The sequence below is a fragment of the Mizuhopecten yessoensis genome, unplaced genomic scaffold (genome assembly GCF_002113885.1).
Source record: "Mizuhopecten yessoensis strain PY_sf001 unplaced genomic scaffold, ASM211388v2 scaffold9253, whole genome shotgun sequence".
Taxonomy (NCBI): domain Eukaryota; kingdom Metazoa; phylum Mollusca; class Bivalvia; order Pectinida; family Pectinidae; genus Mizuhopecten; species Mizuhopecten yessoensis.
This window is the reverse complement of record NW_018407955.1, coordinates 903,893-916,899: the sequence shown is the minus strand read 5'-3', so window position 1 is coordinate 916,899 and position 13,007 is coordinate 903,893. Positions and strand designations below refer to the sequence as shown.

Genomic DNA, 13,007 nt, shown 5'->3' with positions numbered 1-13,007 from the left:
TCAGACTGGACTAATGGAGCTATCGGACTTTATCAGCAATCAAAGGAAAACGGGACAAGAAACACACGCCATCATTAGCTGAACATTAAAATATTTGAAAAGGACCGCATGTTACAATTGCGTAATTGAAATGACATTTATTATGGTTTACTTAATGTTAAAATAATCGCAAGTAGAGTTTGGTTTGTAATATACCATAGCTAAACTTTAAGTGTACCCTGAACGATAGTCCGAATCGACAGACCGATATAAAAAAAGTCGATAAAACGTCAGAATAATTCGGACTACCTGAACGAAAATACAAATGGATAAGCTTAGATAAAGGGAGTTGAGAGATACTAATTTCGAAAGTAATGCTTGAATTTAATGTAAAAACCATCTTAAGACGGATATCTATATATTACCACGGAATTAGATTAGTCCGTTATCTAAGTCCGTGGATAAACAGTACCATAAAGTTCAAATATTTATTTGTTCTCTTCATTATTACGACACAGCACTTTATTCTTTCTTCCCAAGTCCATGATATAAATAACATAGATAGTGATGAATTTTTACACAGTATATCTTTTTGCATCTGATCGATTATTTCAAAAGTTATGAAACGAAAATAAATAATGCCGAACTAGGGACACATACAAAACCCTACGTTATCCAGGATTTATAAATGTATTGTATCAAAATGAAAGGAAAGTTGATCTAATAAAGTAACTGATTTCTTGTACATCTGGTATATTTCAGGAGGGACAGTATATAGATTATATTATAAGCCCGGATTTCAGGGAGTTTTCGCGATTATGACTGTATAACTGTTTGCAGCAGCACCTTTTACATAAGATATGTAACTGTACATAGTATTCCAGCAATTATCTCTGTTCAAACACAAGAAAACACATTGACCGATTGTGTTAGCTAACCTGATGAGATTAAGAAAACTTATTTTATTGGGACATTAATTTTCTATGCGTTCTTGATAAGAAGAAAACAATCACGAATTTTCTAATATTGAAAACCGTAGGAACATAAGACACCGATAAAATGTCAGCAAATAAGAAACGGACTATAAGCAATAATATGCTACAGTGGGATATATTCTAAAACGATGTTGTTTAATACATACTATTGACATCATTCATATTTTACAATAATATAACCGGGTTTTTTTTGGTTGGAAATTATTTAAACACAATAAAAGACAGAGATCGATCTACAAATTATAGCCGGGCTCATCACGGCTCCGGAAGTAGAATTCTCCAACAACGCCACCTTCTTTACTGGCATTGTGGTGAAATGTCAGTACTTTTCAACCCAGATTTACCTATATTTCGCGTGGTTTACACCATATTTGATTATCACAATTCATAAGGTAAATCAACTGTCTATGTAAATGGTTTCTACTTTGAAGATGAAGATTCAATTGTAATTCTACCATTCAGAAATACAAATTCAACCATTCAGAAATATATAAATATGTCAACATTCGTCGATGACAACACATTTAATACTCCAACAGAGTTAGAGGTTTCACACGGCGAGTTACTATTGAGCGGCCTTTTATGGTATAGGAGTTATTTAGAATACAACGTTGAATGATAAACTTTCTGAGAATCTGGCATTCCTTTGTAAAATATTTCCAATTTACCATCGGATACTGATCGAGGGCATAAACATCAAATTGATGGATCCCCCGTACGACAAAGAAGAGGAAGATCATTGCTTCTGTTACTGAAAAAGGATCAGTTCAATTACAAATTTCTTTCTGACAAGGATAAGATTACAATAAAAATAAATAAATGTCAAAAGAAAAGCAAACCGGTCAACTTCTGAAAGTCACATATCTCGGGTCATGACTAAAAATTGAATCAGTAATACCTGGTCTATGTGCGTAAGAAGATTTTCGCATCCTTTACAGTGCATAATGTTACAGAGAATGCCGCTTTGCTACCTTGGTTGATATTTGGTGGTATCTTCTTGCCACATATGCCTATTTAATGTAATACGTATCCAGCATAAGGATCCAGTGTTTTATGTTAACAGAAAAGAGAATGCCAGTGGAACTGACCAGGATTTTAATTGGGAGTCGGACCTCTGAATTGTGGACCGATGCTTGAACATATCGAGTCACTAGTTGTTACCTGGCCCAGTCCTGCTACTCACTTCCTTCCTTTATCAATGTATTTTTAGCTCACCTGGTCCGAAGGACCGGTGACCTAAAAATACTTTGAAGGACCGATGAATCAGTTGTCCGGTGTCTGTCAACTTCGCTACTAGTCATGAACGACTGAGCAGATTTAGGCAACATTTGGTCAGAAAAATCCTTGGGGGAAGGGGAACAAATTTTGTATAAACCATGGGTCTGTCCCCCAGGGGCCTGAGGGGTGGGGACCAATAGGGGAAACATGCATTTTTTTAATCCTTCTTTTTCTGTAGGAATGAAAGGATTTGGTCCATATTTGGTGTGGAACATCCTTGGGTAAAGGGGAACCAATTTTGTATAAATGGTGGGTTTGGCCTCCCTGGGACCTGAGGGGCAGGGCCCAATAGGGGAAATAGAGGTAAAACCTTTATATTCCTTCCGCTACTATAGGGATTAAGGGATTTTATCCTTATTTAGTCTGGAGCATCCTTGAGCCAAGGGGACTCAATTTTGTATAAGCAGTAGGTGTGGTCTCCCAGGGGGTAGAAGGGCGAGGGCCAATAGGAGAAATAGAGGTAAAACCTTTAAAATCCTTCTATGACCATCAGGATTAAGGGATTTTATCCTTATTTAGTCTGGAGCATCCTTGGGCCAAGAGGACTCAATTTTGTATAAATGGAAGGTATGACACCCCTCCCCCATAGCGGGCATAGGGTTGGGGCTCTGTTTGAAGTTTGTTCATGCTAAATCTCAAGTACTGGATGGATCTTTCTGAAATTTCATATGTACTTACAGCACCTACCATGGAGTGCTATATCTTTACTTCATACCAATTATATTAAACATATTCAGTGGAGCGATAAAGGCCTTCTGGGCCTCTTGTTATAGTTACCACACCAGATTACACTATTTTCTATATCCCAGATTCAGGTATCCCCTTGCCAAGTTTATACACATAATTTGAAACAAGGGTTAGTGACAGGCACCACTGTAACAGAAGAGCTGAAGTAAATGTAATAGGGGTCAGACCAGCATTCGAACCCAGGTCCTCTAAACTTTAAATATGCTCAATACTGCTACATGTAATATAAGAGGTATTTTACTTTTCCATCTATTTAACATGATTATTCTTGCTTCAGGTAAATAGCAGCACACCTGAAGACAATATGGAGGAAACCAGAGAACAGGTGATAGAATCAGAGTTGGCACAGGTGAAGCAGAAAGCTCCGCTCATCGAAGGTGTAACGCTGGTTACCTGTGTGGAGCTGTCTGTTAGGCTTGGCATCAAGTAAGATCATACTCCAGACAATCAAATCTGTCCCATATATATTTTATTGCAATGCCACAACTCATGACATTGAACAAGATATTATAAGAAAAGTTACAAACACATCTGATAAAACATTGCAAATGCTGCCTTTTGAGAATTTAGTTGTGGAGATATTATTGTACCTAAGTTGGTTGTCATAATGATGACAGTAAACAAGAAAAGGTTTACAACATGTCCAATGAAATAAAAAATCCTTTCTTCCTCTGCAAGAAAATTTAAAGTGTCAATGAGGTTTATATAGTTTTTTTTTTAATTTACAACAATAAATATTTATTTTTCTACTTCAACTAATCACTGTTGTTGGCAAAAACGGACCCCCATAGGGTGTCTTAATATCGGAGGAACTAGAAGACCCATAAATGTCTTTTTCAAATGCCATCTCCTGACCTGGAGTCGCACCCTGGCTGTCTTGGTGATAGGCGATTGTACTATCCACTGAGCAACCAAAACACCCAATGAGGTTTGAGATCTTATAGCAGAACTGTTGATAGTGACCAACTTGAGTCTCAATAAGTCACAAGTCCACCCTATACGATATGGCTGCAGCATGCCTCTAATATGCAAGAAATCCTTCAGGTCAGCAATATTGAATCAGATACTAAGACTAAATTTTGATATTATTACAACTGCAATCAGAAAATGGATTTTCTGTAAAAAAAATGTATAATATAGCTATTTCTGGAGATAAAAACCAAAAAGGTAAGGTATGAATCTTTACACTTCTGAATTGATAAAAACAGGTATTTACATATATATATATATTTGTAATAAAAAAATGGCATTACCTGAGTTATTTGATCAAAATACGAAATAATTAAAAGTGATAAGAAACCTATTTATGAGTCTGACAATTTGATGCAGCTGCTTTTTACGCAATCACATTGTTTACAGAGTAACAGATCAGAAACATGTGACACTAATTGTGATGTTCCCGCCTAAATACCCACACGAATCAATCGTCATGGAGCTGAAGAGCAAGTCCTTGTCAGAGAAACTGCTGGACGGGCTACTGAAGGTCTGTGAAGAACAAACCAAGAAGTGGGTCGGCCAACGTCAGGTAATACTGATGATCAATGACAGTGATGTTTCTCAAATGATATACTTGTAACAGGAAAGAGAGTAGTGTGCTTCCACCGGGGATCTGCGACCCCAGACTTCATAGTTTGAAGCTCTACCCCTGAGCTAAAGGCAAATTTCCTCTAGTGTGAAGCAATATGCACAATTAAAATCTACCACATACTGAAAAAAGAAGACTAAAATGATGCATGGAGTAGAATTTCAAAAATTTACAATAAAAAAAAGATAAAACATGTAACACAATTGGACAGTTGTTTTCAGATGATAACTTAACAAAAATGAATTCTATGTAAACCAAATTTTAGTAAATGATGCCCCCAGCAGAGGGAGGGGGGAAATTCTATTGATTTTGAAGTCACTTAGTCAAAGGTCAAATTCACAGTAGCTATAAATAGACTGAAATATTGGGGGGAAAATGTTGGTTTTGCAAGTGCTATATATCTTAAGCATTACATCTGTACCAACACACATCAAAACAACAGTCAGAAACTACAACAGATCTCGTGCAACACTGAAAACTACAGACAATCCCTCTTCCCACGTACACTAACCGATGGGAACGCTCTGAAAGAATCCTCCATCAGCGCAACTACGGTCGACCAGTTACATAGCAGCCTCAAAAACTAACTTTTACTCCATTCCTCCTCCCCGGATTTGAGATTCAATTTATGAGTTTTATCCACAACCATACAGATACAGAGATTTGAACTAAACCATATAGATACAGAGATCTGATCTAAACCATACAGATACAGAGATCTGATCTAAACCATACAGACACAGATACAGAGATCTGATCTAAACCATAGAGATACAGATACAGAGATCTGATCTAAGCCATACAGATACAGATACAGAGATCTGATCTAAACCATACAGATACAGAGATCTGATCTAAACCATACAGATACAGAAATCTGATCTAAACCATACAGACACAGATACAGAGATCTGATCTAAACCATACAGATACAGATACAGAGAACTGATCTAAACCATACAGATACAGAGATCTGATCTAAACCATACAGATACAGAGATCTGATCCAAACCATACAGATACAGATACAGAGGTCTGATCTAAACCATACAGCCACAGATACAGAGATCTGATCTGAACCATACAGATACAGAGATCTGTTCTAAAGCATACAGATACAGAGATCTAATCTAAACCATACAGATACAGATACAGAGGTCTGATCTAAACCATACAGATAAAGAGATCTGATCTAAACCATACAGATACAGAGATCTGATCTAAACCATGCTTGGAGGATGGAGGATGTCCCTTGTAGAGGAGGTTCCAATTGAGTTTAGGGTTACTAGGTCAAAGTTCAAGGTCACAGTAGCTATAGATAGACTAAAATTTACAAATATAATGTTCCGTAATGTGAACAAATGTTTATTTTCAATCACTGTCCTGTTATTTGGCATATGCCACAAAACTAGGAGCTTATTTGAGAAGTACAGTATGGTTCTACCTAATTGGTTTACCTTGGTTTATTAACAGCTTTGCTTTATTCGAAAAAAAACCCATTACTTCCATGAAAAATGCTAGAGATATTTCCTATTTGCCATTAGCAATTAAAAAAACACTGACTTACTTATTATTATTGTTATAAAAGATATCATTTAAGGGAAGTTTCATCTGAATAATGAGTGATTTTTCTATGTTTGGGAATTTAATACATGAAGGTTTTGATACTTTATAATATTTGTGATCCATTGAAACTATCGTTTTAAAATATTGCTACGATTTGTTTTTCAGATTTTACTCCTGACAAATTTTGTACTGAATTTTCTTCATGAAAATCCCCTCTGTGTATGTAGTGATGAAATACAAACTGTTAAAAAAACCTTGTTGACGTCGGATGATTCGCTCAAGTTAAAACAGAAAACAGCAGAAATTGGACTAAAGATAAAACAGGATAATTACTTTATGAACATACGATTAGGTATCCCGGAAGGCTATCCAGCGAAACAAGTAACGTAAGTATAATGAGGGTAGAATTTTCTTGATTTTAGCTCCCCCTCCCCGAGTTAGTTGAATCGGTTATGAATTTGATGTATAGGTCCAATAATTTTGAATTCATTATAAGCTTGGTTTTTTTGGGGGGGGGGGGGGGGAGGAAGTTGGTATCTTTGGAATGTTCTCAGTTGCTGGCAAAAGTAGCCTGCTACTTATAAACTTTGGAGCAACTATTTGCAGAATACATATTTATAGTCAACATTATACATTTATTGCCCTTACTGTTGGGAAACACTATTCTTTGTTTCTCCGAGATTTATCATGGTTCGTCAGGGCAAAGACTTGTGTTCCCTATAGCAAGGGCAATACATATTTTATTATACTGAAAAAATTGATAAATAAATGAAAAAAACTAGAACACAATAGTAGAGATGATCGGATTGACGCGTCATTGTTGTTGTCTACTCATCTAGGTTATTGTGGCTCTTGCCGATTTTTCTGGAGAGGCTCTGAATAAGGGAAATATGAAATATGAATGTTTTATTGCCCCGTCATGTGACCAGTACGTATCCTCCAATCAGACATGCTATTATAAAGATAATGAATAATTATATCATGTGAACATTTATCTGGCTATTCTTTCAAGTCAACCACCTACTTCTAAACATAGACAGAACACTTATTTTTTTATTTTTTCCGGTTAAACTGAATAAAAGGATTAGAAATTATGAAATTTTGTAAATTATCATATTTTCTGTGATTATAAAATGTTCTGAACTTAAGCTTTAATGCAAAGATATTTTTTATAAGAAAAAGGTGTAAAAAAGGACAATTTATGCCACCTTCTGTAGAATGCTTAACAGAACCCTAAGTCTAGAGTAGGTTTTAGTAGGGTATTACAGTAAAATTGGAGAAGGGTTCCATTATTTGATATCAATCTTGATGATACCATATCATACTTGCCAACTTTTTAAAATTTCCATGGGGGGGATTACACGTGCTCAGAATTAAAAGCATAAATAAAATATATGTATAACAACTTAGGGAAATATAACACTTGCAAATGATATCTGTTGAGCTGTTATTCAGATGTAATCATCAGATCTTTGAAATAGGAATAATGTGCAATTTTAGGGTCCAAAGTCAGGAGTTTCCCTCCAAAATAGGGAGGGGTTGTCAAGTATGCCATATAAATTCAAATCTAACTGTCACGCTTTGAGTAAATTAAAAAAATTTAAGAGAAAATGCTATTATCTTAAAACCTTTGAATAATATTGGAATTCTGATCAACATTCATTTTGATATTAAAGCTAAAATTAATAACCAATAAAAGAAAAAAAATAGATTTGTGAAAAATCTTCTTTTCTCATCTATTGATACTACCTCTTGGTTTTTCTTCTCTCATTAAGTCTGTTGTGAATTGATAGTGCTGACTATTTTACTGTACCCATCTAGTTCAGTTTGAAATTTCAGGTTTCAGACTTGTTCTGATGGTCAGTTTAAGGTGTTAGTGGTCAAGGAGTAGGGCTAGTTTTGCATGTTTTAAGTGGTCAGTGGTTGTCCACATCTGGTCACTTCCACAAGTTGTAGTACTCGACAAATGCCACATATTCACACCCTAGTCTTCAAAGGGGTGATAAAAAATGCCAACAATTGAAAACTAGAATTCCTCGGGTATGGTAGATGATAATTTCACTTTGGACTGTTGATTTTGACCAATACCGTGTGATAATCTTGACCCATGTCAAGGTCATTTGTCACGTAGGTGTTGACAGGTGAGTGGAAATGACAATAGGTAAACAGTCTATCAACAAGTGTTTGTCGTTTTAGGAGGGAACTTATTTATGATACCTTTCAATCACTCTAATTAGAGTGTTTACAAGTAAAAATGTCCTCATGTAAAAAAATCCTGTTAGAATTTTTTTAAATGAATATCAAAATATTGTGTGTTGGGGTCTTGTAAACATTACTTTTAGAAGGCTGTGATTTTTGGGATACAGATATTCAAGTCCTAGAAAAATGCTTTTAATGGGGGACTTGATGCTTTATTGAGACCCCGTCATATTACTTAGTGGTTGGCCTCCTCAAAATTTAGAAAAAGGTGTTCCTGATTTATTTAATTTCTCTAAAAAAATAAATGCTACAAAAAGCATTGTTTTGTTTGAAAAACTTGAAAATTAACATATTCCTTTTTCAGTTTAATTTTGCATGTTTTCTTTATATCTAAAATACCTCTTTTAGAAGTAGACAACTAAATATTTCAATAATTAGAAACATATTCAAATGTAAAGCAAAGTTTGATAAAGATACCAGAAGAAAATCAGAAAAGAAACCGAGACTGTGTACATGTATATTGAAATTAAAGATTCGTTTCTGATGTGTTTTGTGCAAGGATTACAATAATTTTTGATTTTAAAATGATGGTCTTTGAGAAAAATGACATCATGTGCGATATAACTATATTTCTAATGCTAACTTTAAATTCAAGTATGAAATGTGGTTTTAAATAAGCAGTTTAAAAAAAACCCACTTGATCTGAATATCGTCGAATGTCTTCTTTTTTTGAAAAGAACTGTTAGAATAGTTGATTTTCATTAAGCCAAGGGGTTGCATGCTTGCCAACTCTCCCTATTTAGGAGGAAGATTCCCGATTTTGGACCCTTAAATTTAGTATTTTTGAACCAGTGAATTTGCTGAACTGTTTATACATTCTAGGATCTAATGATTTCATCTGAAAGAACAACTTATAATATGTCATTTTAAAAGGTTATTTTGTCTGTAGGGGTACATACACAATTAGTATTGAGCATGCAGAATCTCCCCCATGGAAATTGCAAAAAGTAAGCATGTATGACTGTGATTTGATTTTGTATTAATTACTCAAATGGCACGTCCATGAAAAGAATTAATCTGTTTCCCTCCAGGGTCTAACAGTTCTCTTATCAACCTCAACAGGATATCTATGGAGATTTTAAGAGTATAACACCCTCTCTTTGAGACCATAATACAGAGGTTTTGCTCAAACTCTTTTGTCTTCAGAAACTGTATGTGTACATATCTGCCTTTTGGGATAAGGCCCAGAGTATTTGTGCCCTTTGAGGTACAGTTAATGACTTACTTACCTGGCATTTACCTTTCAGATTAATATTTTCATATTTACCTGTGAGATTAGCAGGTGAGGGTCTTACCTGGGGATTAGCCTAGGGGGGTTCTGAGTGGAATTTGGAAATTGAGATAACTGGCCTTAGATTCAAACACATGGAACATAATTTTCCAAAACAATTGTATGTGGGTTCATATTTAAATTTATACAGTTATGTAGCATAGCTTATAAGATAAGATTAAACTCATAAAAATGTCCGTAGGATTAAATGAAATATTCAGTAGTGTTCAAATTTAATATTAAAGCAAAATACCATTGCCATGAAGAACACTGTAGGTGTATGGGAATCATTTACTTGGTAGACAATATGAGGCATGCAGCACACTGTAGGTGTATGGGAATAATTTACTTGGTAGACAATATGAGGCATGAAGAACACTTAAGGTGTATGGGAATCATTTACTTCGTAGACAATATGAGGCATGCAGAACACTGTAGGTGTATGGGAATCATTTACTTCGTAGATAATATCAGGCATGAAGAACACTGTAGGTGTATGGGAATCATTTACTTGGTAGACAATATGAAGTAAATTACTCTGATGTACATGATTCAATGATAAGTATAGTAGTGAGGGGGAAAAAGCATTTTGTAGAATTACTTTTGTTATTTTGATTATCCATATATGTTCTTAATTTCATTGTATTAAGCTAAAAATAAATACTGTAAGTATTTAAAAAATTGTTCAAGTACATGATAATGAAAATTGAATTAAATAAAAAAATCCTCAGGTTTGTAAAAAAAAATCATGTCAATTCAACAGTATCGAGTAAATTAAAGTAAATTAGATTATTTTGCCTCACAAATATAATTATATAAACTTTATTTATTTTACAAAAATTACGAAACAGGTTATTTCCACTTCTATTAATCACTCTTGCTGACATTGATGTTATGCATGTTCCTTTCTGAAATAGCTCTAAATTAACTGGTTTTGCAGTTCAAATGTGTCGTCAGGGGTGATTGAGTTAAAGTGACATCTGTAGAAATAACAGGCCAGATTAACCTCAGTTTGTTGTATATCTGTTTGTTGATGTACAGTTTCATGTTGTTATTAGGGAGATTATTTATTTGTCCACAAAATTTTTGTTGTCCTCTATTTCCAGATTTTGGATTGTGCATCTATGTTTGTGAAACCTACACAGTGTTAATTGTTTACAAAGTATGAAATATCTGAAACACAACAAAAATTAGCTTAGTTACAAATTATATATAAAATATATATAAAGAAACATCTTGCAATTATGATGATATTAAGTACAACAATATAATTGTCTGTTCACTGATCAGGCCCTTGACGAGAAGTTGTATAAGTTGGTACACAGCCACAAATTCTGGTACAGTGTAAATGAACCAGTATTACATAGTTACAGTGAACAAGTATGTACACCTGGTAATACCATGGTTACTTTGTATGTCATCATGATGTTGCCACGGTTACAGTGAAACTGAACCAGATGTTACCATGGTTATAGTGTATGTTAACCTGAATTGACCATGGTTACATTGTATGTGAACTTAATGTTACCATGGTTACAGTTTTGTTTAACCTGATGTTACCATGGTAACATTGAATTTGAACTTGATGTTACCATGTTTACAGTTTTGTTTAACCTGATGTTACCATGGTAACATTGAATTTGAACTTGATGTTACCATGGTTGCAGTGTATATTAACCTGATGTTAACATGGTTACAGTTTTGTTTAACCTAATGTTACCATGGTTACATTGTATGTGAACTTAATGTTACCATGGTTACAGTGCATGTTAACCTGATGTAATCATGGTTACAGTGTATATAAACCTGATATAACCATGGTTACAGTGTATATGAACCTGCTGTTAGCATGGTTACAGTGTATATGATACTGATGTTACAATGTATTATCTGTAACACTGATAGAAGTGGCATAATGGTTGTTAATTATAGCCAACTTTTACATGTGGATTAATCATCTGTATATGAATGTCATGTAACATCGTATGAACCTCGTGTTATTGTTGATGCAGTGTAGAGGTGGATGAACACAACTACCCGGATCTACTCAAAACAAACTTCGCAGCCCAGGCCGTTGAGATAGCCCGACGCTGTGTTCAGCCTCCAATAAAGAAAAAACCCAAGTAGGTGCATGTTTGTAACTCTAACTGTTTATTGCAGGAAACCATTTTAATCTGGTTTCCCAATATTGTAGTAATTTGAATGATCACAATAGACATATGCCAATACAATGAAGTTTGATTGATTTAATCTGAATTGGATTATCTAAGTGATTTTTATATCTCGTTTTTGACAGAAGCCTGTGCCTTATGCCTTTGGGAAAATAACTCAAGGATTTTTGCAGTGATTTTGGGAAAATATGGCAGCTATTATGAAGGGGAAGATTTCGGGAAAATATGGCAGCTATTATAAGCGGGAAGGAGTCTTTATGGGACCCCAAATTCACCTTTAAAAAATGAATGTATCTTTATATTTTCCTCATAAAAAGAAAACTCAATTTTGTTACAATTTCTGTGTAACTTCTAGAACTAAATTGTTCCTGTATTACTACTTGGAAATACAATTATTATTCTCTCAAGATATTTAGGTCAATTTTACAAATCTGTTTATCTCAAATATTTATAAAAGTGTCATAATTCCTATTTTAAGCTCTGTTTTCCATCTTTCCTATATCATTACCAGTGTTGTAAATTTTGAACAACTCAATATTTTTTAGCAAAAACTCCATAAAGTAAACATATTATTACTGGATAAAAATGCTTGTCTGGGCACTAAGGCCTGAACTTTGGATGAAACAGTAACTGAAGCAACACGACTAGATTGGCTTAAGACACGTACATGTATTCTATCACGACTTGACAATGTATTTTGCTTGGGGAAATGTATTGCTTTACAGTGGTTAGTTTGCCTTTTTGTTTTAGATTAATATTATTTTGCACTTTGTTGCAGGGACCCGCCTTTCCAGGTAAAAGCCTCGCTACTCCCGGTGTGTAAATTTCTTATAGAAGACTCGTTAAAAAAGTACCCAAGAATGACGTGTTCGTTGTGTAAGGAGCAGGCTCTCTCGATAAACCCGGACGTAAGTACTACAACCTACGTTATACATCAGCCTGCTTACTGTATACACCCCTTAATATAAAGGAGGGGTTGGGAAGGGGTCATCAGCCTGCTTACTGTATACACCCCTTTACATAAAGTAGAGGTTGGGGAGGGGTCATCAGCCTGCTTACTGTATACACCCCTTAACAGAAAGTAGAGGTTGGGGAGGGGGGCATCAGCCTGCTTACTGTATACACCCCTTTACATAAAGTAGAGGTTGGGGAGGGGG

The 13,007-nt window shown here is 34.9% G+C and overlaps 1 protein-coding gene across 1 annotated transcript in view; it reads left to right on the top strand.

Annotated features, from left to right (window-relative positions):
* The first annotated feature begins 1,249 nt into the window (after nt 1-1,249).
* LOC110457571 overlaps nt 1,250-13,007 on the top strand; it is a 24,966-nt gene continuing 13,208 nt past the window's right edge. The window contains exons 1-6 of the mRNA XM_021508903.1: nt 1,250-1,366; nt 3,277-3,425; nt 4,359-4,524; nt 6,316-6,536; nt 11,692-11,802; nt 12,629-12,758. Coding sequence (XP_021364578.1) covers nt 3,304-3,425; nt 4,359-4,524; nt 6,316-6,536; nt 11,692-11,802; nt 12,629-12,758 — 750 coding nt within the window. The 5' untranslated portion in view covers nt 1,250-1,366; nt 3,277-3,303. The remainder of the gene's footprint in view (nt 1,367-3,276; nt 3,426-4,358; nt 4,525-6,315; nt 6,537-11,691; nt 11,803-12,628; nt 12,759-13,007) is intronic.